Below are 27260 nucleotides of genomic sequence, written 5' to 3' on the forward strand. Positions count from 1 at the left end.
TATATATATATATATATATATTGTGATGTATCTTAAAAAATACGATCAAATACATTTTGAAATTTCACTCAAATATACTTTGTAAAGAAAATAAAATAAATTATGATCAAACACTATCTTATTTTACGCGGATCAAAGACCATTTGAGTTTTTTTCTTAATTCGGCTATTTTCAAAAATAAAAATAACATATTTAAAGAATACCCAAATTTACATTAAATTACAAAGTTTATAATTAATATATACTAACTCCTTTTTTAGGTCTCATACTTTTTATTATTGATCAATTTTACTTATTTTTATATTTGAAATGGAGGGGAAGATGAAGTAGAATTTAAAATTAAAATAAGTCAAACAGAAAGAAAAAGAAATAAAGAAAAATTTAAAATGAAAAAAATATATATTTTAAATTAAATTAACACGTGTCGTTTAATAATTATAGTATAATGACATTTGTTTTTAAAATTTTGAAATTGATCAAAAAATAATGTAATAATATAAGTTCGAAATTATTTAGGGTATAAGATAGCGTTCACATAGTTAATGTATCTTTTTAAAAATTCGAAACAACTTTATGTGGCACTTTATGTCTTTCTTTCGTATTTATATGTTTCATTTAAGGATGGATAAAAAGTGTAAATGTAATGATAAAAAATATATAGAAAAACTCGCATAAGAAACATAATGTTATGAAATCTCTATTCTACCAATTTTGATTATCTAAAAAATATTTATGACCGGCATTATTTTTTATGAGAGTTGTTCTTTATTTGTTTTATTAAAAGAAAATCACTCTAATATAAAAATATGATATCATAAAGTATAAATTACTATACAAATAATTTAAAAAATATAATTTATAGCCAAAATATTATTACAACGATAAAAATTAAATTTAACATCTGACACTTATACTTTTACATTCGAACTTTACATTTCAATTCTAAACCGCGTCATCTTTCTTAAGCTATTTTCTTGCCCCTTTTCATCTCAGTCAACCTTCTTATAATGATATTAAAAAAATATTTTTAAAAAAATAAAACAAATATATATTTTAAATATTAAGTTTTTTTTAAAAAAAGTTGTATAAACTATAATGTATTTTTTCATCCAAATATATTAGGGCAGTTTCATTTTTCTACTTGAACAATGATGATATTTCAAATAGAAAAAAGAAAATAACTGATAACTGAGATGTATTTTAATAAATAGTTGATGAATACATGATAATTCTGATAACAAACTTGTGAAAATATGATACTACTCGTAAGTGATAGCTTTGATGATAGGCGAAATTAATGTGTTAGATAAATTCTGTTCAAACTCAATAACTTGAAAAAATTAGAATATTAAATTCATAAACTTCAAATCCTGTTTTCGTCTCGCGCTTTTGTTAACATTTAACACTATAAATATTCATCCTTTCCCCCTTCCAAACAAATCTCATTACTCTGTATTTCTCTTAAAGAAACAAAAAAAAAATCAAATAACAAATGAAGCCCTTTTTCTCATCATCAAAATCATCATCATCATCCACCTCTTTTTGTGAATCTTTAATGGAAGAAACAATACAAAATTCTCAATCAATTATCAACAAATGGGATCTCGACGCTTCCTCTATCTCTACATCTACCTCTTATAACAGAGTCGCGAATCTCTTCCGCGACAATCCTTTAGAAGCCAAACACCTTCTTGAATCCGTTAACGACTTACAACACGCGATGCAGTTCATTATTAAAGATAAATCTACCTCTAAACTACTCGTTCGAGCTCATAATCTCATTCAAATTGCTATTAAGAGACTCCAGAAAGAATTCTACACCATTTTATCAGGTAGTAGCTACTTCCTTGATCACGAAACAATGTCGTCATCAAGAACTTCAAAATCATCTATGGAAGACGAAGTTTCGGAAAGTGTCATGGCTGATTTGAAAGCAATTGCTGATTGTATGATTGCGGCTGGTTATGGAAGAGAATGTGTAAAATTGTACAAAGTTAATCGAAAATCAGTGATTGATCAGACTCTGTTTTACTTAGGGATTGAAAAATTGAATTCTTACCAAGTTCAGAAAATGGATTGGGAATTAATGGAAACGAAAATCAAGAATTGGTTAAGTTCTGTTAAGATTGCTGTCACTGCTCTGTTTCGCGGAGAACGAATACTCTGTAATTATGTATTCTCTTCCTCTGTTAACATTAGAGATTCATGTTTCTCCGAGATTGCTAACGATGGTGCTTTAACTCTGTTCTTGTTCCCGGAAATGGTGATGAAGTTCAAAAAGTTATCTCCAGAGAAAATGTTTAGAGTTTTGGATATGTATGAGATTCTTTGTGAGCTCTGGGATGAGCTCGAATCGATATTCACATTTGATTCAATGGCGGTAGTCAAAGCTCAGGCAATGGCATCACTGAGTAAGCTCGGTGATGCCATTAGAGCTATGTTGTCTGACTTTGAAATCGCCGTTCAAAAAGATTCCTCGAAGGTGGTGGTTGGTGGTGGAATTCACCCGTTAACTCGATATGTTATGAACTATCTTGTTTTCCTTGGTGATTATAGTGGCGCGATTTCTGATATAATTGTTGATTACTCTCCAATGTCAATACAAATGTTGTCGGAGTCTTGCTACTTGAGTCCTACATCTGGGGACGGGGACTCTCCGTCCTCACCCATTGTGGTACGGCTCACGTGGCTCGTGCTCGTCCTTCTATGTAAGCTCAATGGTAAAGCACAACTATATAAGGATGTAGGGTTGTCCTATTTGTTCCTAGCGAACAACTTAAACTACGTCGTTTTGAAGGTTAGGGAATCGAACTTGAAGCTTCTTCTTGGATCCGAATGGATTTCAAAGCACGAAATGAAGGTGAAGGAGTATATGTCAAAGTACGAGAGGACAGGGTGGAGCAAAGTAGTTACATCAATACCCGAGAATCTTACGATGGAAATATCACCGTCTAAAGTGAAGGAATACTTCTTCAAATTCAACTCGAGTTTTGAGGAGGTGTATCGAAAACAAACTTCATGGGTCATACCTGACCCGAAACTCCGTGACCACGTCAAAATATCATTGGCTAGTAAGATTATTTCGATATATCAAGCTTTTTACGAGATGTATCAAGGAGAACTGGACATCGGGACGGAGTCAATTGTCCGATTTGCCCCCGATGATTTACAAAATTACTTATCGGATTTATTTCTTGGTGCTAGTTTTTCAGACTCTAGTATGGGGCGGAGCGGGTCATATTCACCGTCCGTGTCAACATCAACATCACAAGATCGATAAATTATGTGTATTTGAAAGTTTACGAGACAAGAGAAGAGTTTGTGTAGATAAAACCAAAAAAATGATTTGTTAATTTGTATGTAATTAATTATGCATAGAAACGTTATGTTGAATGGCACAGACTAACAAAACTAAATATATAAATCATTTTGTCTTTACATATTTGTGTGTTTTTATTTATTGTATTAAGTATATTATTTTAGTAGAGTAGTTGACTAATTCCAACGAAAAAATTAAAAGCTTGGACGGCTTCTTATAATAAATGTTCTTTTCAATAGGCAAAAAATTAACGTTACGATTGAGAAAGAAAAAAAAAAGGTTTTAAAGTAGTAGTTAAATTTTGGCATGACATGTTAGATAGTACCTAGATAAACCAAAATTTTTGTAGGAATTTCTGAAGTAGATGGTGGTTGATAAAAAACTTTTTTAACTGTCATTTTTCGTATGAATACTTCGTGAAACATGAAACTTGTGATTTGTGATAAAATACTGATTCATTCGTTGAGACTAATGCGATCTTCATAGAGTTTTCGAGATACTTTTCTATGAAGTTCTGTTGGAATAAAATTAAAGATATGTTAAATATTTTAAACTATTCTTTTTATTTTGTGTTTTTAAACTTGTCGTGCTGAGAAGTTGAAATTAAAAATTTACTAATAAGAATAAGTTTTTAAAAAAAAAATGGACTAGAAAAACAAAAAAAATCATAACAATGGGACATAATTAAATTTATTATAATAACTAATTGAAAAAAGTTCCAAAAAAATGTCAAAAGGATGTCATTATTATTACCACAAATATATATATAAAGGACAATATAATATTTCTAGGAAATAAATTCATATGGACGTCATTATGTTAATGATTATATGTTAACGTGTGCTTATAGTGATAAAAGAAGAAACACAAGTGTTTTTAATTGAATGAAAATTCGTGATCCATCTTAGATTTTTTCTTGATATGTTAATATATTTCTTTAGAAAATTTTAATAGTTCAATTAATTATTTATTTAAATTTTCATTTCATTAGTAAAAATCCAATTTTTCACCTTATTGTCTCGCCTATTTTCCTTACCCATGCACTCAATTTAAAAAATAAAACTCCTTAAACTTCGATATATATTAGTAATACATTACAATACAATATAGGTTTCTTAAATATATATTTTTGGGTGAAAAAAATGCATTATATTTCTAAGGGATAATTAGAAAAACTAATAATGTTTGATATGGAAGAAAATATTTTTCAAAAAATTCAAAGATTGAATGAGAGCATAATATATAGTTGGAAAAAAATTGACCCCATCTTATTAGTTATACTATCTATTTATACACAAGAAAATAACAGAATTCTTAATTCCCCTACCCAAATCCTAATACATGAGGCCTACAATTCCTATATTTAGCATAATCATAATTTATAATATACACATATGTATTACCAAATATACATATAACCATTGTGTTTATAGTCAATACCCCAAGTGTTTATAATGTGACACCTTATTAAAGATACTATGAGTGGAAACATAACTAGAAAAAGTAGTTTTAGGAATAGAATGACAATTTATTTCAATATGTTTGATTCAGTCATTAAAGTCCGACAATATGCAATGCTTCTTGGTTGTCACCGTACAATCGAAGAACATAAAGAAATTTATGAAGACGTTGATAGATCAAATTTAGGACAACTATTTTAAAATTAGGCCTTGACAAGCACAAGTAATATGTCATATTTGAGGCAAAATTAATAACAACACTTGTGTAACCAAAAATTGTCATACTTAAGGCAAAATTGTTTGTAACAAATAACATTTTGATTATAAAAAATAAGGAAAAAATTATTTAATCCCTAGCATGACCCGGCCCAAAAACCAAATATTCCTATTATAAATGCTAATTTAATGTATAGTTTGAAATAATTACATATTGCTACACTAAATAATAATTGTATACTAGACTTTAAGTCAGATACATCACTCCTCCAGATTTCAAGTCAGATACATGCGCCAAAGATATTAGATACATTCTGAAATACGGATACATTCATAAAGAGAGAGGTGAGCGAGAGAACTGATGTAGATATATGAAATCACACTAGATACATGTATATGAGCACCACATACATTTTGAAATATAGATACATTGGGAGAGAAGTGATTGAGATAGGGCGAGAGAAGGGCAAGCGACAAAGAAAAGAGGTCATTGTGATAGGAGTGAGATGAGTGAGAGTGTAAGTGTATCCAGGATACATGTGAATCACATTTGGATACAGGATATGTGAAATCAATTGCACCTTATTTGACTCATATGTATCTCAGATACACGTATCTGAGTATGACAGATACATATATCTAGCAAAGTAAATGTGGCACAAAAGGTAATTTCAAAAGCTAGAGTAAAAGCACGTAATAAGGCCTAAAACTAATGGAATTTGTGTTTTTTTTAGGAGAAACTACATAATTAGACATACTTCATTACCATATTATCATTATTACCTATACTTCAAAATACTACGTATTTTATCACTAATTAAGAGTTTCCTACAATATATTAAGGAAGATACAATTAGATACATGTGTTTTGCTACCATTTACACTAAATAGGGGGGGAGGCGAACGAAATGAGGAGGGAGGCTGGTGAGCTTTGTTATGATCCAAGATACATGTTAATCACACTAGATACATGTATATCTGATATGATTCGCATGTATATGGGACATTAGATACATGAGAGAGTGACGATCGAGATGAGTGAGATTCGTTATGTATCCTAAATACATGTGAATACACTTAAATACAATGTATCTAGAACAATTACACATAATTTTGACATCATATATCTGGAGATACATATATCTAAACGTATCTTATTACAGCAAAATTGGGTAAGATATGTAATATGCAAACTAATTTGTTTCTACGTAATTAGCTCTAAACTAATAGAATTTATCTTAGTTTCTCTTAGAACTAATTAAAAGTAGTCCTAGATGAGTCGTCTATGTACTTGTAAATTGGGTCTATTTTGCTTAGGAGACCCAAATTGGTGAGCCCAAAATGAAAATGTTAAAGCTGAAGAGCGTAAAAAGATGTTGAGTGTGGCTGCTGGGATTCGAGCCCAGGTCTCCACGGCCACAACGTGGAATTCTTACCACTAAACTACAGCCACTACATGACAAATTTCTACAACTTTATTTAATTCGTGATCTTTGATAAGTATTTAACATTGAATAAGAATTGTCTAAATATATATATATATATATGAACTCAAATATGAATTCTTTAATTTTTTTAAAAAAATAAAATCTATATATTTTAGGAATAACATAAAAAAAAAATACATTATGAATCACAATCGCTAATATTCTATAATATTTTATTACTAAAATATTTGAAAGAGTTATAATAAAAATAGATATCCTTTGACTTTTCAAATAATAACTAAGACAAACAAATTGAGACGATGGAAAAATAATAAACTCAGTTACATAAAGGTTACACCAGCATATGATATTTTCACAGACATGGAATTATCATTTACCTCATGATATTGGTTTTGTAATTTGATCTCCAAGTTTAGGACAATCAAGGTTTAAAAATGTTCACATTTTTCTTGTTAACCTACTCAGTGTCCGATACTCACATTTGTTTTTTGTACTAATTCAGATCCGCCACTAACGCTTGGAGTAGCTTAATAGAGTCTAACTTATTTTGGTACATTGATCGATTCATCTTATAACAAAAATATAGCAGAACTTTTCTTTCACAAGCCCAGCAGACACGGTGGTCTTAATAGCATCCATATTGTATCTGCTTATACAAGAAATTCAGCACTCAAAGAGTCATATTATATAAAACCTGTCATCTTTTTCCATTAAGTAATGCAATACATCTATTTTAGCTCTGCCAAGATAAAACTGTAGTTTGTTAACAACTCTATCAAAAGCTAAGTCTTTCTATAGCTCCGAGAAACGGGGAAGAATACAAAGAAACTTGAAGGACAAAACTCACAACTTCTATAGCTTATGGGTGTTAAAATGTGTTTCAAATCTTGGATTCAAGTTACTAAAGACCCTACAATAGAAGTCCTATCTATTCCACCTTTAGTCAAATCAGTTATACTGCAAACATCGGAATCTTTCAAGGTCTAGCTATGGATTTCCTTTTGGTGGACTTGAAGCTCTATTTTCTGTCTTCTCCAAACTTAACGGTGGTTTCTTTTGAGTATTATTTAAGAAGCTTCTTGCATAAAGGGCCCCAAACACAATGACCTGAAAAAATGAAATTAACCGTAAAACAACATAAAACAGAAAATGGAAGTTACAGCTTCCAAAGCCAAGAGACGATGAAGTAAAATGCTTACAGCTCCAATGCATTGCTCCCAGCTGAGGGGATGGCCAAACCACAAGCATGACAGCAAAATGCTCAACAACTACATCAATTTAATTGAGCAGAAGTCATTTTCCTAGGATTGAAAATATTTATGGTGTTTGGTTTGTGAGTGAAACATTTTCCAGAAAAATTAATATCAGCTAACTGGTGAGTGTTTTGATGAAACTTTTGAATACGAGAGACTAATAATAATGTCTAAGTGTAAGTTGAAGAAAATAAATATAAAGTCAAAAGAATAGATAGTCGTAAAGCAAATGACTTTCACGCAGAACAGAACTGGCAATAGCTGGAACATCCATGAAATCTCAGGAGATTGATACAGGAATCAGAGGTGGATAGTCTATTTCATAGTAGAAGACACAACTGACTCCTTGATCTGGGGACAGAACAAGACTTCCTCTGTGAAAGTGCTACACTCTCGAAATGGGATAATCGACTCCTAGCCTAATATGGAGGGCAAAACTACCACCCAAAGTTTATCTGCTTCAGCTAGATTACCTTAAATGAAGCCTGTCTTTCACAAGATACCCTCAACAGAAGGAAGGGGCTTTTAGTTTGCTCACAGATGTCATACGTGGCAAAATAGCCCTAAGACACTTGACCATCTTTTCGTACATTGTGCAATCATTGCTGGCCTGTGGAACGTGTTTTTATTTTTGGACTTCTCTGGGTCATGCCACAATGTGAAAGAGGCCTATGAAGTTGTAGTCTATGGAGAGTAATAAAACCATCAAGAAGACTTGGTTAAGATCCCAGCAATAATTCTTCTTTTTTGGGTATTGTGGAGCGATAGTAATTGAAGATGTTTTGATGGAATCTCAACGCCTAATCACTCCATCAAAGCTAAAAGTTTACAGCACTGACCATTTTCCGGACTTTGTTAGCTCCCTAGTCATAACTTCATATACAGTTATAAAGAGTTAATTTTGTTACATCTTTTTGCTTTCTCTGTACTTTTGTACTATTGCACCTTCTTGATGATTTCAATTAACGAAATACCTTCACCCAAAAAAACCTTCCACCCATAAGTGAGGGAAGTCATTTTTCTCCTTTTTGATAGAAAAAGCAAAACATCAAAAATGATTTCCGTCATACCAAACTGCAGAAAATGACCTGGAAGTCATTTTCCCCTTCCCTCATATCAAACACACCCTAAGTGGAGAGCATAAAACTTTCTCAAACCCTTAAACTATTTCTTATTACCTGTCTTGTGGTCATTATGGTTGCAAAGGTTAGAGCACCAAATGTGCGGATTGTGTACGAAATGAAGAATTGACTAGCTGTTGCTACCTGTAACAAAGAACGTAAACAGATATAATTACATTTTAATGACAGAAACGAGTCTTCGCAATTTGGCAGAGAACAGAGTTTCTCCATTTAAGCAAATCAAGATTTATCTATTTTAAAACAACTTACAGTCGAAAGCAGAGCAATATCAAAGAAACAATCATGATGGCAAGATACGAAATCAATTGCCATGAGAAGATTGCCTTGCATAATCATACCTAAATGGGAAATAAAACACTAGTCATATCTAGTCATTGAAACATAAACTCGAACATTCTTAATACAAACTTGGAATACTCAAACATTTAAAATGTCATTCAACTGAATATCCTGCCTAACAAAAAAGACACTAGGAGCTGCTGCATATCATTGAACCTTACATTCTTAAGTAGCTGTCAAGAATTTCTGCACTTGTGAATGCAGATGTCCGAGACGGATTTCCATCCACGCTCATGTAATAGAAAGGTCAAATAATATGCAGTACACAGCAAGGATGTTATTACGAACATTGAGGAAAATTGGAAGGCACATAGCGCTATGAATAGTCAAAATTTTAGATCTAAACTGAAACATAATTCAAGGCCAAACACACTTAAGCTTGGAAGCTAACCAAGTCTTCATACTCATCAGCTGTTGCATGAATTTGCATTTCAGATAATTTATAGAATCAATTTAAATGTTATCAGCAAATATCTACAACAAAAACAACAGACCCAGTGTAATCCCACAAGCGGGGTCTGGGGAGGGTAGTGTGTACGCAGGCAGGCCTCACCCTAACTTGTGGAGGAAGAGAGGTTTTTTGCGATAGACCCTCAGCTCAAATAAAGAAAAGAAAGCAATTCAAAGCAGTTCTGGAAAAAAGAAAGTGCGAAAGTGAAGCAGCCAGGGGAAATAATAAGGAAGGATTACATAGCATTCTAAAAGAAAAACAATAACAATAGCTAAATAATACGATAACCAAAGTACAAGAAACAACATAAAGCAACAGAAATCGAAGAACAAGAAACTACGAGAATAACACTAATACTACTGGTATGAAAGGAGAAGAAGATACGGTGCTCCAAACTAACACCAAGCCCTATCTGACAAGAGAGCAAGGCAACACTCAACCAACAACTAACCATCTACTGTGATTTGTACGTCTTCCCAGAAAACCATGGAAATTATTGGAGATGACAAGCTTAGTGAGAAGACATGGAAAATAACAAAATAGTTAAATTTGTAGAAGTGCTCAGCAGCTTGTCCGGTAATTTGTAGATGTAAGATTGAAATTTTTTTAACCCTGGTGTTAAGGTTGCAGCACCTTGACTAATTCCAGAGGATGGGAAAATATCACCTAGTGTTTTTGTTTCCGCTAGGCTTTGAACCCGAGATCTCATGGTTCGCAACCCACTTCATTGACCACTAGGCCACACCCTTGAATGCGTAATATTGAATCTTATATCAACTCAAACATACTACTCATTAGTTGCAGAAACTGGTTTTGCAACTACAATAAATGAGATCTTACCAGTGAAACTAAGAAGACAAGAACAGACGGTTGTGTAGAATATCTGCGTGTGTATTTCCATATCATAGCCTTTAAAAAGTTTATCCTGGAATGTGCTCGTAAATCCATCAAACCTGTGAGATCAAGTGCTTTATTAAAACCTTGTTTCAGAAGCTAACAAACTACTATTCAATTCTAAGATAACTAAATTTCTCCTTTTAATACAAACTAATGAAACAGAGAACTCAATAAGGGTATATTTGCCTCTTAAATTAGAATCTTGTATCTGCTTGTGGGGTGAAGGTTTGATATTTTTATTTTTGACTCCTACTATCTCAAAATAACTCCTCTGCTAGTGAACAATTAAAAGAGCTCATTGAGCAATAGCATCAGGTAAATAGATTTGTAAAAATTTGTTGTGAAAGCAAAAGAGATGGATTTGATATGCCAAGTAACATATAATTTGTTCACCAGAAATTTAACAAAAGATAACTTTCTAGTTTTTATGTATTAATTGTTAGTCATTCATACGGTCTATAAAGCACATTCTGATCTTTTTCCACCTTTGATTGACTTGGATGCTCCAATCATAGAGTATTAGGAGTCAGATTATTTTTTCTGGATATCTTAGCGAATAAGGTGAAAGACAGTATAACAAGGAAGGAAAAAGAGATAACACTATAAGAACCTTTAAGATAAACAAAACTAATTCAAATACAAGATATGAGATGGAAAGCTTGAACCTAGTTTTCTAGATCTCCGGCACACATTCTCAAGAAAGTCTCAAGTTAATCGAATCCACCTGGTTCTCTTAACATTCATTAATTCAATGACCAAAGGTTTAAAATGTTGGATTATATCAATTCATACCCAAGATAGCCCATCATAAGAGAGACTCCCCAAATGGTGCTCTCCATTTCTCTACTGTATGGGATAGTGTCCCCTTCTGCCTAGAACCAAAAACAAAATGTAAAAATATTGCCTCGAGGATATAACTGCACAGGAAAAATATTCTGAACACTACCCAGCACAAAAGCATGTGCCAGAACAATAATCTTGTTAGTAAGTCCGTTTATTAGTTTGAAGAATCAGCCGCTAGAACATAATTCTGTTTCGGGCTAACAAATTATACTCCCTCTAGTCCATATTAAGTGAATTATTGGGACTTCTTTTATAGTTCAAAATAAGTGAATAATTCAAAGTTCAAGAAAATTGCCGGGACTTTTTTCCATATTTAACCTTCATTTAATAAGGTTCTTAACTACTTCACATTTTCTAGGAGACTAGTTTGGAAATAATCAAAAGGGTAATAGAGGAAAGTAGCCTTTAATTTATGTCCTTAAGCATTTTTCATACCCCAACATTTCACTTATTATGGACTATCAGGATAAAATACCTGGCTTCAAAACAGTCCCTCAACAAGTTAAACAGTATAATGTCATGCAATCGTTCATTCGAAAGATATGGAATCAGTAAACTATTTGTTCTGGTGTTTCAGGTCAGCATGAAAGTTCTAGGGAGCCTGGAGGTGCAGTAGAAGTTGCCCATTTAATGTCTTCCAAATAGAAGAGGTAGGAACTTCAACCCAGTAATCCCTCATTCAGAGCTCATAACATATTTAGGCCATTGCACCTGTCCATTAGAAATGTATGTTTCCATATCTCCGAGTTTTTGAAGATCCAGTATAACAACTATACCTTAATCCCACGCTCTATAGTTGGGGTCCCATTTGGAACCATATTTTTCCAATATCCAATAATTTTTAGGTTGTCTAGCACTAATAGTTCTTCATATTTTCTAATGGCATACAGATGTAGAAGATTAAAATGACTCCAGCACACATTGGACCTTACTGTAAGGTTACCAACATGATTGTGTCTTAATCCAGATGGTATCTCACATATATGGAACTTTTACTTCCATTGTGTTCTATTTTTCCCTAAATCTGCAAGATTCCCAGAGATTACAAGTCTTTTGTGACAACGTCTCCGCTCCTAAATCATGGCTACTAGAAAAGGTTAATACAAAGCAAAAGATTTATGAAGGATTGATGCAAAATAATTCCTATTTGGCTTAGTGGCAATTCAGAGAAACACAAAGGTGATTCAAAGAAGACATTAGTTATTACCGGATATAGAATAAATAATGAACAGCCAAGTGTGACTAGGAATGCCACGAAATAGTCCTGTCCTTTGTACTTCTTTTGCATGATGATAGTGCCCCAGATCTGCATGAATACAAAAGGCAAAAGTAAGATGAGTATCAAATTGGGAAGCATACTCAATAGGTTACTTGTATAAACAAAACATTGCAGGTGAGACAATGTAAAACTACGAGATGCAAAGAGGCAGAATAACAAATGAAAAAAGGTAACTTTTAACTTTAGCAAATGAGGTGGTTTTATTGAAATTATATGTCCTAAAATAGCCAAAAGACTACCTAGAAAACACCTTATAACTTTAGTTTTAGTGTTTCACCAGTTAAATTTTTCATACTAATGGGTAAATTCATATTTCATTGTTTCAAATAGATGGATATGGTATCATGGGCCAGAAGTCATAGCTACAAGCCTTTGAACAGCAATGCTAACACTCAAACAAATTATATAATTGAAGCTGACTACATAATTCCAAACCAGTCTTACCAGGAATTATATAAACTACATTTTCCAGCAATTACAACACAACCTAAATGGCAAGTTAACTTACCATTACAGGTATCATCTTGGCACATTTTGCCAGGGTTTGAACAGGAAAGCTGACGTATTTGAGAGCCTGAGCAAGAATCAAAACTATCAGTACTTGTTAGATATTACTTCACATTTGCCAAGTTTTATCTGTCCAAATCTTATATGTGTTTGTTTTTTGCTTTTCACAATCTTGTTTGTTAATGTTTACTATATGTATTCTCCTTTGTCTTTTACTTCATTTTCATGTAACCATAAGGAAAACGATAAAACTTGCCTCGTACTGACAAGTTGTTGTAAGGATGTTAGACACAGAAACAAGACAATACTTATGGAGTGGAGCTACGGGGTCCAATGCCTTCTTACTTGCCTGCAAATCAAAGAATTGGAGGCAAATGCTTAGTACAGTGTGTGACAAAATTCCCAAGAATCACTTGTCAAATACTGAAGATTTCATTCCCTGCCTCGTCAAGAGGCTCTCAAAAGAGATTGGAATCATGAACGGTACATTTGCAGTATTAGATAAATAAGTCATCTATGCTTATAGCCTGGAATTGTACCAATAGAACTCCAGCAGAGACTGCAGAGGTGGTAATCCGATTGCAGAAGACAAGAAATAATGAGTATATAAAATAGTCTTTGTTTGGTCCATAAGGAACTCTCATGATCTTTTCCTGCAAGAACAAATTTCATCATCATGTCAAGGAAATAAAAATATGCAATATCCAACTTAAACGCAAAAGTGCTTTATAAATATGGGACTAAACATGAGATCAAAGAAACCAGTTGAACAGCGCATAGATGCTGCTATACTTATAGATGCCATTTCCCTGAAATATGCAAGCTAAAGAAACAAAGTGCAGACGAAACCTCAAATTACTTGTGTTAACCAGAGAAGATGCCCTTTTGTACTAAGTTGCATCTCCAATTTAAGAAACTGAAGAGGATATAGATCAAGGAAGTGAATGCTATAAAGATCATTGTCAACAGTTGCTTCCTATATGATCACATCAATCCTTCATTTTTGGTGCGGGGGGGTATAAGTTACTATGAGTCTATTTAACAGGTAAACTCTGGAAGTAAAAGAAAGAAAATTAGCAGATTTTGCATGAGAATCAATTGAAAACAGAAAAGAGACATATAAACACAGAGAGAAGAGTTGTTTTATGTGTAATACTGGTAAGCTGCCTAAGTAGAATTTAGATGACTATATTACACGATGTGGCTCCCAATGTAGAATTGAAATGATGTTTAAATTACAACTGACAACATACTCGGGTTAAGTGTTAGTTAGGGCCATATAGCCTAAGCACTTGAACTTTGGAAATGGGCATAGGAACAAATTTGCAAAAGTGACAACTGCTAGAGAGAATAAGTGAATGTAGACTACTTATTAGTTATTAATGAAAGAACCTAAAATTTTGTAGTTTTCCTTTATGCTAATTTGTTTTAAAGCATGCTAAATATAGTACTATGCTCTATTCCTCTCCTCCATGTGCTCCCCTTCAATTCTTTTTCTTTTTTGCTTTTCTTTTTTGGTAGAAATAGAAGAAGGTGAGTTAGCTCTAATTCAAGAGCCCTTACTCAAAAGGGCTTCTCTTCCTCTTAATGTCAGATATCAAATGGTTAAGTCAACTGGGAGCAACTGGGCCAGACATTATTGATAGCAAAGTTTCTGTGGTAAGGTACAAAGCTTTTTGCCTGAGTCTCTGACAAACGTACTCAACTGGCACAAACAGGATGGTTCATCCAATGAGTGATGACACTAGCGAGTAAACTGCAAGACGGTCTTGCTAGGAATAATCCAAGCTGATCAGTTAGTTAAAATTAGCTCATATATAAGTTTATGTTCTCGGTTTCGGTTGCTTGACTTAATAATGCCCTTCAAAGTCACGGACTCCATTGTTAGGGTCTTAGGGAATGGTTGAACACTGGAATTACACAATTGTAGCTACTTACTATGTTTTGGAAATTCATTACACACATATAGATTAACTGTACACAACATAGATTTCATAGCCACTGCCCATTCACAACAAGCCCTACACTATGCTTGTAAGAGAAATGTAGTAGAGCCCAGAACCCCAGTTATCCCGCTGAAACAGTTTCATACTCGTCATCTATGGATTGGTTTGAAGAGAGAACAACCCTCCATCTTTGAGTTCTTCTTGAAACATCAAACATGTAGTGATGGTAACTTTAGCAGCTTTATTTAAGTAATATCACAAATGAGTATGTCAGATGTGTTACATGAGATCCATACTTCCAAAATATTGTATAGGCAGATGAATGAAGTGACGTAGCTCAATCATACTGACTTGTATTGGCACAATTTTTGCAGAGAGAAATACCTCAATAGTTCTTTTGCATGTATATTTCTCATACATGAGGTCTTTGTGCCTCTTTTAACTTGCTTATCAAGAGATTCTTTAGAACAGAGCTTTTCCTGCAGGCCTCTACTGACTATATAATGCACTTATAAGAATTTATTTAGAACAGAACTTGTCCTGCAGGACACACCGCACCTTGTGGCTTCCTCTGTAAAATCCTTTGAGTCCCTTGAAAGCACAAATCTTGAGTACTAAAAGAATTTGAAACTATACAACAAAACCATATCAGGATAGCATTATACATGGAAACTGCAATATCAAATTGGAAAGACTCCCTATCGTGTTCTTTCACCAACATAGAATAAGCCTATTTCAATCCCAGGAAGGACCGGAATTTCAGAAAACTGAAGACAATCATGATGGGAGAAGTCAACAACAACAATACTCACTTAAGTTCCACAAAGTGGGGTCTAGGGAGGGTACATCCTACACGGATCTTACCTCTACCTCTACCGTAGAGAGGCTGTTTCTGATAAGACCCTCAGCTTAAAGACAAAACAGTCTAGAAAAAGATGTAATGGAAGTACAAGAGACAACAAAAAGTAACAAAAATAATAGATAGTAGCAGAATAGTACTCTATACTACAACAAATAATACATTAATAAAATACTATAACTACACAAAACAACATATAGTAACAGAAATCGAAGAAAAAGAAACTACAAGATTAAAACTATGACTAGTAGTAGGACAACAAGACAATGCACTCATCCCTACTAGTATAGCGCACTTCTACCTACTAACCTTCTACCCTAATTCGTGTCCTCCATAGATCATGTCCTTGATAAGCTGCAAGTGCGAGTCCCCCCAATATTTCTTTGATCTACCTCTACCTATCCATAGATAAATCATGAGGGACCAAGTCCTTTAAAATAAATAAATTGAAAATGCTTTACACTAGAATTTAATACCAAAAATGTTCCTTTCATTGACTCCTAGTAAGAAATGGAACACTTAAACTTCTAAAATTAGCAAAACTAAAGCATATTAGGCAAGAACTTGCCCAATGCTCTAAAAGCTTAAATACCCAAAGCTATTCCTCCACTTCCTCCTGTTGCATACTTAACATCAAAAGCTTTTCGGATTATCAAATTTGTTACAAGAATCTACATATTCAACCTAAAACTTTAAGGCAATGAGTAGAGTGGTTATCCAATCCTTTTTCAACTCCTTTAGATACACTTGCTTATTCAATGAGAGCCTTTTATATATAACTCGATGTCCTTCTGCAAGTGTAATCTAAATCAGAGGTTCACACACGACTCCATGTAGAGCTACGAGTATGAATATTGGTGTGCCAAAGGTTGCCAACTTGACCTACTAAAGAATCTAAATATTTAAACCAAAATCTAGCGGCAATGAGTCGAGTCAACCAAGACCTTTCAAAACCCTTTCTATTTCTTTGTATATCTGATGTCGGATAAACAACTCAACAATGTTCCAACGCATTAGACAAAAACGTCTTCAAATGCTCTACGTAGTATACACTAATAACTAAAGCTTATTTTCCCCCTTTTTTATGTCAACTACATCTGAATAAATTACCAAAGTTGCAAGTATATCCCCCTCATATTCCTTTTCCCTTACGGTCATCTGTAGTACTCTCTTCCTAAAGCCCTTAACAATATTGTACAGTTACATTTACCACTCCTACCAAAATAAGTACCGAGCAATACAATGGTACTTAAAGCAATAATACATTTTCATAATGTAGAACATACTCTATTTGTTTCACTTTATTTGACATTCTTTCTGTTTTAGAACATCCCCAACGCGATTGCACCATTTCTTTTCAATCAAACTATCACTAGTTCCAATCATTCAAATTAAACAAAATTCAAACTACAAAAATGATGTACTTTTTATATCAAACCGACTTTGCAACCATCAATTTGCTATTTTCTTTCGCTACCACTGAAACAATATCTCAAACTCCATGCTCAGTCAAATAGAGTCATTTAAATTGAAATATATACAAAGTATGATCACACTTATTTCTAATCACATAAAATATGTAATGAAGATGATGATTATGAGAAATATGCCTGTAATATTCCGTAGATGACGAGAGTAGACATGATTCCGCCCACAGCAAAAACTCCTTTGAACAGCTTGTTGTCCTTTAACGGCGCCGATAATGACTCCGCCATATCCATCAAATCTACCCAGCAATACAACACACAAAACACCTATATGCAGCTGTGTGTGTTTCGTTTTACGTTATATAAATGTATAAAAGGGATAAAGGAGAAATAGAAACAGGAAGATCACCACGGATGAGAAGTCTACGGAAGGTCGCCGGAGTTCCGTTCTGCAGATCGCCGGTGATTTTACTCAGAGAAGAATGAGGTTTTAGACTGAGGGAAAGACCGCTTTCCTCTTTTTGATAATTCATTTTTTCGCTAATACACGTCAGATGAATGGGACCCACTCTGTGACTGTAACGGTACGGACAGTGAAACTTCAAGTTGAAATTGTTCGGTGAACATTTTCTAAATTCATTTGAATCGATTTAGTTTAAATGATTTTAATTAAAATGATATCTAAATATTTTTAAAGTATTTTGATTAATCTAACAAATACTTATAAGCATATAATGCTAAGGTAAAAGTTATATGCTCTTGGTATTGAACATTTGATCGTTGATGATTAGTACAAACTTTCCACTAAATCTATAGTATATCTAAGAAAATTATTCTGATCAAGGAGTTAAGGTAATGAATATATGCTAAAAAAAAATTTTATGAATAACTTTCACATATAGTAAGTATAAAATTCATATTTGTATGTTATAGCAAAGTTTGCAGTTGTACACAAATTAATTGTATAATTTGTGTATGTATAAAACGATAAAGAGAGAAAGACAAAAAAAAATTGGGCAGAGGAATATTTGTATTGTATAATTATAAGTGTATAGGACGAAAATATATGAATTTTTACAAATGTATGTACAATTTTCTCTCGCTTTATACAAATAAAAACGCAATTTTTACATTTTGTTGCTGTTTGTGTAAGTGTAGAGGTGAGGGTGGCGAGCGAGATCTCGGAGAGGAGAGAGAGGGGAATGAAAATATATATATATATATATATATATTTACAGACTTTTTCTCGCTTTATACAAACAGAAACACATTTTATACACTTGTGTTTGTATAAAAGCGAGAGGAAGCGAACGAGAGATGGAGCGAGAGAGGGAGAGTGGCAAGCGAGAGTTCAAAAGAGAGAGGAGATTAGCAAACAGTTTGCTACAGGGCACATTAAATCAAAGTGTGATTATAAATTTTAATTTGATTTATTAATTCGTCATTATATACAATTTTCCCTTTATTTATTGATGTAGCTATACCATAATTTGTGGTGAATTTCTAGCTCACTCGACAATAGTAAATCACATGATAATTATTAATGTGCCAAAAGAAAAAAAAATAGAGGATCAAAAACTAAAAAATGAGAAAAGTTCTTTTATGTATATAGCTAACAAAGGATATTATCAACACATATTATTGTGTATTATCAAAAAAAGTCACAGCTCACTCACTCGATGTGAATGTGTTATTCAAATTTTATCTGTTTTTTTTGGACAAAAACACTTCACTTTTCGTTTACACCTTTTAAAATTCAAGAATCACGACTCAAAAAAAAAAATTCTAACAAACTAACAACATAAACTAAGTTGCTTTGTTGACTACTACATTAACTATGTGCAGGGATGGCAATGAGGGGATAGGGGTGAGAGGGGGGGGGGACGGGTTTGAGGTTGTCGGGTTGTGCACGGTGGGTGGGATGCGGGAGGGTTGAAGTGGATTTTTTTAAAATTAATGAAAGGCGAAGCGGGGCGGGTGGGATGCAGGATGGGTTGAAATGGGTTTTGTTAAAAAGGATTTTGGATATATGTTATTTTATATGTGTTTAATTGTAACTTTTTTTTTAATGTTATAAGAGTGATAGAACGTTATTTATTAGGATAATTTCTTAAAAACTACTAAATATTCAAGATAGTAAATAAAAATAGTCCAATAAAAGTAATTCAATTTTGTACGTGTGTCCAAATTAACCTCTAAAAAGAAATTTCACTATCTTATTAAATTAATATAACTTAATAAAAAATGAATTTATTTTTAGACTAAAACTTAACTAGAAAAAGAAAATACCAAACAAAAAGTACGTAGGGCCCGGTTCATGCGGAACGAGTCTATGCTGGGCGGATTGAAAATTTTGCGAATTAAGCTCAACCCACATCACCCCACCCCGCACCACCCTATTGCGATCCCTAACTATATATATGCTACCTCCCATCAAATATTTAGTGTGTACCATGTAGTTGTTGATTTAGTGGTAATATTTGGAGGTCTTAAATTGAAATATATGAGTATTGACACCTCTTCACACAAGTTAAAAGTTTGATCTAGTGGTTAAAATGTTGTGAAATGTCCTAAAGGTTGTGTGTTCTGAATCCGCTCATGCTCAAAATATATTTTCTAGTAACCAAACAACATAAAGTTGCTTTCTTGACTACTACATTAACTATATGCTACCTTTTGGAGGTTTTAAATTGAACAAACACATCTGTTCGTAAAACAAAACTTTCATCAGCAATATGTCGAACTACATCTCGATAAGATTGTGATTTTTCATGGCAAAGTCAATACTTATGCAATTGGTCTGTTTTCCTATTTCTAACAGTAAGTCTTGCTTATAACATATGAAAAGAAATCACCAAGCGAACAAAAATAAAAAGTTGAAACATAGATGGTAATCATTAAATTAAAAGCTAAAAAAAATGAGTTTTATACAAAACTATAGTGTCACTGCAACCTTTGTCTCTTGTTTATATGGACAAAATTGTTACAATTTGGACCTAAGTAAGGTGATGATGCACAAGCCATGTCAAAATAAGGTTGAGTATTGTTGATCACTGATGAACCATAACAATCATTCATCATGACACCTTCACAATTTTTAATCGTAACAGGAGGAATATGCAACGGTTTAAATTGAGGCGGATTACGCCATCTAGGTAACGGACCAGCTACAAGTAATGTTTGCAATAGTGGACCTGATTCAAGCACAGCTTGTAAAAACTTGCCTTGTTGAGGCAATGTCTTTCCTTTGACAAGTCTATCGATAATCAACGAACCTTGATCATCATCATTCTCTACTTGTTGCGCGATAAGAGGAAGAGTGTTGTATTGTTCAGGAGACGAAACAACGTCCAAAAATGACTCGATAGGAGATAATGATGATGAATTGTTGTATGTTTCACTAAGACTATTTGATTCAATTGTTGTAGTAGTTGTAGTACTATCAATGTTGATGATTTGAGATTGATTTATTTTGTTGAGTAATTTGTGTAGGTGATTTTTTGCTTCATCTCTTTCTTGATAAGCTAATTTAATGAGATGGATTAGTTGATTGTTCTTCCTCTTTTCTTCACTTGCTTCCATATTGAGTCTTTCAACTTCAAGACTTGTGTATAAAAGCTTTTGTTTCATTTCATCCATAGTCTACAAAAAAAGTCACAAAAACAATAATTAGTTTTTGTAACTCATTTTCACATAGTCATGAAAGAAATAGTAATATAATGAATGCAATTAATAGAATTTTCAAATGCAACTACTAGTATTTTTTTAAAAATAATTTTTAGAATATAAATAAGTTATATTCAAAAGTTGGGAGTATTAGCAAAGTCATAAAGAGGGGCCAATTGGAAGGTCATGGAGCTTATCAGTCAACTCCAAATATTATAAAATTAGAAAAGTAGTGGCACTGTTCGAATTTTGAAAGTCAAATTTTTAAATATCAAAGATAAATTTAATTATAGAAAATTTTATATTTTTGGAATCTACGAAAAGAGTATATATGTCACAGTAATTAACAATTTAAAATACCTAAAAGACATATTTTAAGAATATAATTAAAAAACTTATTTGATTTTCAAGTAGCACATAAACTAAGACAGGGGAAATAAATATGAACAATGATTAATCCTTAAAATTCACTAAAAATTACCCCTATGACACTAGTTATAAAAGTTTTACAGTGTGTAGTAAACCACTAAACCTACATTAAAAAACAATTACTACTGCATCTCAATCCAAATTGTATGAACTCAAATGGTCCATAAATTTCTATTTAAGCTCGTTTCAATCCAATATTATAAAATCACCCATCGTGAAAAAATGAAAATTCAAACATCATTTACTTCAGTATTGCCCAATTCAATAACTCATCAGTACTTTACATACAAAAACAAAGTAAAAATTGGACAATTTGAAGATGAGTTAACTCAAATTCGACTCTACGAATTCAAGAAAAGGCTATCAGTAACAAACAATTAAAATATAATCAAACAGAACTCCAATTTAAAAAATAAATGACTTACCTCTTGGTAACTCCATAAAGAATCAAATTCTTCCATTTTTTTTTTTTGGTATGAACTTGAAAGAAGAAGTAGAGGAAAAAAGAGAAGATAATATTGAAAAGATATTGAGAGGGAAGTTTTTTTATATAAGAGGTGAGTGAGTTGTGATATGTATATTTTATAGAAGGAAACAAGGAACAAAAAAGGACAAAAGAAGGTGTAGCATGGACCAACCAATCCCCACCATAGAAAAGGCAAAATTATTTATGGAATCTTAATAAAGACCTTCCATAAACATAAAATTTAAAAGATTTTACGTCTGTTTAATTTGTTTGTTTTTATTTTTTTTAATTTGACTAAGAAAATATATCTTTCCTTTTTTTGAAAACTCTTTTATTTCAAAATTAGAGAGTACTATATAGATACATTCTATAAATCTGTAAATGTAAGGACAGATGAATCAATTCTTTTTATTTTATAAATTTTATGTCAAATCAAAATCAAATTAATAAATTAAAATATAAAATAAATACTTTATACTATTAGATCACTCGAAAAATAATGAATGTCGAACTCATGGGTTAAGCTAGGGGTAGAAGAGAGTTGAACATTCAAAAGTTTTTCTATCAAAAAAATATGTTATATATAAAGTTAAAAAATATTTTTGTATATATATATAATGAATATTAAATCTACCAACTTCTTTATACATTTATTTTTTTATATTTTAAAATTATCTTATTGAAAATGTTGATTTCGGCATTTATCAAAAAAATATATTATATATAAAGTTAAAAATATTTTTGTATATATATATATATAATGAATATTAAATTTACCAACTTCTTTATACATTTATTTTTTTATATTTTAAAATTATCTTATTGAAAATGTTGATTTCACCGTTGACTAAACTATTTACAGTTAGATCAATCAAAAAGATAATGAATGTCAAACGCATGTTGAAAATAATTACATTATACATAAGATTAAAATTAATTTTTTTTAAAAAAAACATAAATTTTTTGAATTTTTTTGTCTTTATCATTAATCAAACTATTTAGATGACACTAACAGTCCAATAATGTTAAAAAGATTCAATGTCAATACATAAAATTTAAAATTTTAAAAAAATTTATCATCGTTATTTTTAGAGTGCACAAAGAGTGAATTCGTAGAAGTAGTAATTCTCTCTCTTTCATAAATAATAGTACTACAATAAATGATATTGTCAATGACTAAAATCCAGTTAGATTTTCCTTAAATATTCCATTGAGTTTGAAAAAATAATTTCTCCTTTATCTATATGTTTATATATATGTGGATATAAAAGCAAGCTGTACTTTTACACGGTTTTGTTTGTTTACCATTTTATTGTTACATTAAATTTAAATATCCAGTTGGAAATAATTAAAAAAAATATTAACCAAAACTTTACTCAATCTACTTTGAAATTTATTTTGTTCCCAATTTTGAAAAAAGCCATTTTTTATTTTATTCATTTATTTGGAGATGTCTCTATTACATGGTGGCTACAGCTTATCCCAAAAAAATATATATGATATAAAAAAAATATGATAAGTCGTGTTCACTATTGAAGAAGAAAAATGAATTTACAAGCACCGTCTAATAAATGAAAATTCCATGGGGAAGTTATTGTAGTAATCTAATAAAAGTTTAATACCTAATCTACTATTACATGTTCATGCTATTAAAAAAAATCCTAAAAACAGTAATTTTTTTCCGTAAAAATGTTTAGTAATTATATTTTTACTGATATTTTGATTGAATGGATTAAAAAAAAAATACGTTCATATGAAAGAACAGAAGATTTTTTTATTATTTCAATAAGAATATGTTTCTCATTATATATTTTTTCAATGAATTGATTTGGTGAAAATTGAACGAAAATATCATATAGTTTATAACACAAAGTTTCAATTGATTTATAATATAAAAGCTCTTTATTTCTAATAATGTGTGCATATACTAAATAAATGTTAGCACTTCGCTATTAGATTACCAAGGGAATGGAATCTTTTAATGATGAAAAATGTATATTCACATAATTATAATAATTCATGATATATCAAATTTTTAAGATATTTGGTCAAAAGTTATAAATCTATTATTGTTAACATTAAAGATTTTATTTTTATAAAACTGGTTATTATATTATCCCAAAAAAAAAAATAGTTGCTATGAGGAGATACTTATTTTTTTATAAATAGAACTGTTTTTAAATGGTAAATATAATTATAAAAAATTGATTCAAAGAAAATTTGGCCTTCATAATGAATTATTCTATTAGGGTCGTTGGGTCAGAGGACAAAGTTATTTTGATCGGATTTATAGTCCTAAAATTATACTTTTGGGATAAATTTATCAATGAGATAAAATAATAACGCACTATGTTAAATGTTACAAGTTGCAATATTAATGATTTGATTATAATAATAAAATTTATATTGTGTGGTTGAATATATACACTTATATATTTTTCAATTAAATATGATATAATTTTAATCGCAAAATTTAATTTTAAAATATTTTGTCTTATTTCACGTAACAAATAACGAGCCCTTGCAAGGCAAATATATGTAATCATGGCGTAAATTAAGCTCTTTCCTTTAAACTTTAGTTTCTCAAATTTTTTTGACTGACAGATATAAAAATGTTTTACTTATATTTTGCTATAATTATTTAACAAGAATTGTCACGAATTAAAAGAATGTTTTATGGAAAATAAAATTAGTGATATTCATTTATATGTACCCTTATCTAGTTGAAATTTGACTCTAATTAGTAAGGTTGGCTATATCACTCGAATTTTACTCAAAAGAGTTTAAAATATGAAATATAAATACACATCCAAAATAAAATCAAATAAAAATCGATTTTTACTATATAAATATAAGAAAATATTTTTTAATCATATATATGAATAGTGTGATTTTGTATTTTTAAAAAAATCAAATAAATTCTTCGACCTGACTCGACTCTTCCCTTACGATATCTCACATGAATAAAAAATAAGCACATTACTTAAGTGTTTAAACACAACCAAAGAATATAAAACATGTTTACATAAAGAAAAATCTACTTAATGAATGATTAAATAAAACATTTAATTCATCATTTAGACATGGTAAAATAGTGTGATTTGGTATAAAAATATTAAGTGTGTAAATAAACTACAATATGTTCAATGAAATTGTTAGAGAATTAAGGAAAATGGTTAAAATGAAATTGTTACTGATTAAGTAAAATTCATGTTTATTAATTATAATAAAATAAAAGAATTTATAATATTGCTGCCACGTCCCCTTTTAGCTTCTCAAACTTTTTGGCTATAGAAATTGGAAGCTATTAAGTTTGTCATATTTTGCTACAAAATTATCATCATTATTTTATATTGATTTTCATTCCATATTTAGTACTCGTTTAATTTGATTTTAAACGGTATAAAACTCACTAAAAGGAAAGTGCAACTATCAAAAAAAAAATTGAGGAAATAATATAATTTTTACTGTCTAAGTAAGTACGTAATAACATCTGAATATAATAATCTTATAAATTACCATTCGTATTATTTTTAGTTCGCTATGTACATGTATTTGGTGATCAGATCAAATACATGCGATAAGAATGTAATAAATTTTGTATATCTAAAATAACGTGATTTTTAATAAGTGAGTAGTAAATTATGCGTTTAACAACTTTATTAGTGTTGTTCAAAATCGAATAGAAATTGATAACGTAAATCAAATTATTTTTATTGATTTATCGGTTACGGATTATTGATTTAACATTCGTAATTTTTATTATTACCGGATTATAGGTTCTTGACAGTTTGAAGCTTTTTCTTAACGGGTTAACTGATAACCCGATAATAAATTAAACAATTATATGTATACCATTTGATATATAAAGTGATTGACTTAGAGCTTGTTTGACATTTCTGCTAAAACCACCTTAATTTTAGAAGCATTTTTTTAAATGACTTTTCAGAAAACTGCTTTTGTAAAAAAACAATTTGTGTATGGATGATGCATTTGAAAAATGTTTTTATAAGCAAATTGTGTTTGATTGATCTTTTTAAAAAGTTATTTTGAGAGTTAAGTTACAAAAAGGAGACAACTATTAATTTAGTTTTAATATGAAGATTATTTTATATAGAGATACTATTTTAAATATCTATTATAAAATTTTCATTAATTTTTTTATTAAATTAAATATTCATATTAAAATTTCAATAAATATTATACCTTCTTTGGGAGGGTAAAATCTTTATTGTTTTTTTTCTTTCATCTAATCTTGGAAAATATTATTGTTACCTTTTTCCTAATTATGCAAAATAATACGCAAACTAATATATAATATATAAACGTAAAATAAATTATAAATTTATTATATAAAAATAAAAAAAATCTTAAATAAAATTTGAGTAAACTTATAAAATATGTTAATTAATTAATTGGGAATATATTGATAAATATGTATTTATGAAAAATATATTTTAATCTTAAGAAACATAATTTTTTGTTTTTGGACAAATTTTTAGCTTCTTTTCAACAGTAAGAAAAACAGTTTCTGCACTTTTATTATTTTGACAATCGCTTAATTATTCAATATTTTATTTTTCCAAAATTGGCACTTCTGGCCTCCCAAGGCAATGCCAAACAGGCTTTTAGAATTAAGTTTCATGATATTTTTATTTTAAGTTGTCTCAAACTTTACGTTATTTTATATTTTGACAATGGTTTTTTTAACAAGATACAATATATCAACTTATGTGTATGGTTTCTTTAGTTTGTCTTCTTTTTTAATTTCTTTTTAAAAATATTTTCAATGATTTTTTCGAGTGTCAAATCTTGAATGGTTAAACTGACAACAATCAACCACCGACAAATCAATAATCGATAAGTCAATATCTTAACAATTCTATAATAATTTAACATGTCTAAAAACTGAGTCAATATCTTAACAATTCTATAATAATTTAACATGTCTAAAAACTGATAATAAATAAGTCATATCGGTAAACTTCAAATGAAACGGAATCAATCAATATGTAGCCCTAACAACTTCAGAGCATATGACGTATACCTGACCCAAAAAATAAACAATTAAAAAAATATAATTTTTCTTCTAATTGGTTACATAAGTGAGCTTTCAATTCGTTTCGTTCTTATAATTCTTTTTCGATTACTAATTAATTAAGTGTTGTTCTGTTCAAATAAAAAGTATATATCATATTACATGTATCTAAAATAAATTTTAAACACCCTGTAACATCTAATGATGAAATTTATTTATAATTCAATTAAACTATGAGCTTGTTTGCATATTTCGTGTCCAAATATATATATATA

At 30.7% G+C, this 27260-nt stretch overlaps 3 protein-coding genes and 1 non-coding gene across 7 annotated transcripts; 1 reads left to right on the forward strand and 3 right to left on the reverse strand.

Moving 5' to 3' along the window:
- Positions 1-1492: 1492 nt before the first annotated feature.
- On the forward strand, positions 1493-3280 carry LOC107021924 (exocyst complex component EXO70H1-like). The gene has a single exon (XM_015222639.1). It carries the CDS (start codon positions 1493-1495, stop codon positions 3278-3280), a length of 1788 nt encoding a protein of 595 aa, XP_015078125.1.
- Positions 3281-6376: 3096 nt separating this feature from the next.
- TRNAH-GUG lies at positions 6377-6448 on the reverse strand. Its single transcript has one exon. It is a non-coding gene; the product is annotated as a tRNA-His (tRNA).
- A 657-nt stretch (positions 6449-7105) lies between these two features.
- On the reverse strand, positions 7106-17891 carry LOC107021051 (UDP-galactose/UDP-glucose transporter 5B-like). Of its 4 annotated transcripts, none has more exons than XM_015221628.2 (12): positions 17796-17891; positions 17570-17723; positions 13694-13807; positions 13411-13503; positions 13156-13221; positions 12576-12674; positions 11318-11397; positions 10469-10581; positions 9088-9176; positions 8875-8961; positions 7643-7711; positions 7106-7550 (listed from the first exon to the last, which is right to left on the reverse strand). In XM_015221628.2, the coding sequence occupies exons 2-12, from the start codon at positions 17678-17680 to the stop codon at positions 7431-7433; spliced, it is 1041 nt and encodes a 346-aa protein (XP_015077114.1). In that variant the 5' UTR covers positions 17681-17723; positions 17796-17891; the 3' UTR covers positions 7106-7430. The 4 variants fall into 4 exon arrangements, with proteins under 4 accessions (XP_015077114.1, XP_027773665.1, XP_027773664.1 ...); XM_027917864.1 differs by having other exon boundaries at positions 17570-17713; positions 17796-17878; XM_027917863.1 differs by having other exon boundaries at positions 17570-17888.
- Positions 17892-20255: 2364 nt separating this feature from the next.
- On the reverse strand, positions 20256-22032 carry LOC107022556. Its single transcript, XM_015223144.2, has 2 exons — positions 21907-22032; positions 20256-21028 (listed from the first exon to the last, which is right to left on the reverse strand). Exons 1-2 carry the CDS (start codon positions 21940-21942, stop codon positions 20330-20332), a joined length of 735 nt encoding a protein of 244 aa, XP_015078630.1. The 5' UTR covers positions 21943-22032; the 3' UTR covers positions 20256-20329.
- Between the last annotated feature and the right edge of the window lie 5228 nt (positions 22033-27260).

The sequence above is a fragment of the Solanum pennellii genome, chromosome 6 (assembly GCF_001406875.1).
Source record: "Solanum pennellii chromosome 6, SPENNV200".
Lineage (NCBI taxonomy): Eukaryota > Viridiplantae > Streptophyta > Magnoliopsida > Solanales > Solanaceae > Solanum > Solanum pennellii.

What these genes read in the sequence shown, in the direction of transcription:
- LOC107021924 (XM_015222639.1), top strand. Translation starts at nt 1,493, where the DNA reads ATGAAGCCCTTTTTCTCATCATCAAAATCATCATCATCATCCACCTCT.
- LOC107021051 (XM_015221628.2), bottom strand. Translation starts at nt 17,680, where the DNA reads ATGGATATGGCGGAGTCATTATCGGCGCCGTTAAAGGACAACAAGCTG. An exon ending in TCATCTACGGAATATTACAG is followed by an intron (nt 13,808 to 17,569) that starts GCATATTTCTCA and finishes TTGTTCTTGCAG; the next exon opens with GAAAAGATCATGAGAGTTCC. An exon ending in ATATTGCTCTGCTTTCGACT is followed by an intron (nt 8,962 to 9,087) that starts GTAAGTTGTTTT and finishes TCTTTGTTACAG; the next exon opens with GTAGCAACAGCTAGTCAATT.
- LOC107022556 (XM_015223144.2), bottom strand. Translation starts at nt 21,942, where the DNA reads ATGGAAGAATTTGATTCTTTATGGAGTTACCAAGAG. An exon ending in CTTTATGGAGTTACCAAGAG is followed by an intron (nt 21,029 to 21,906) that starts GTAAGTCATTTA and finishes CTTTTTTTGTAG; the next exon opens with ACTATGGATGAAATGAAACA.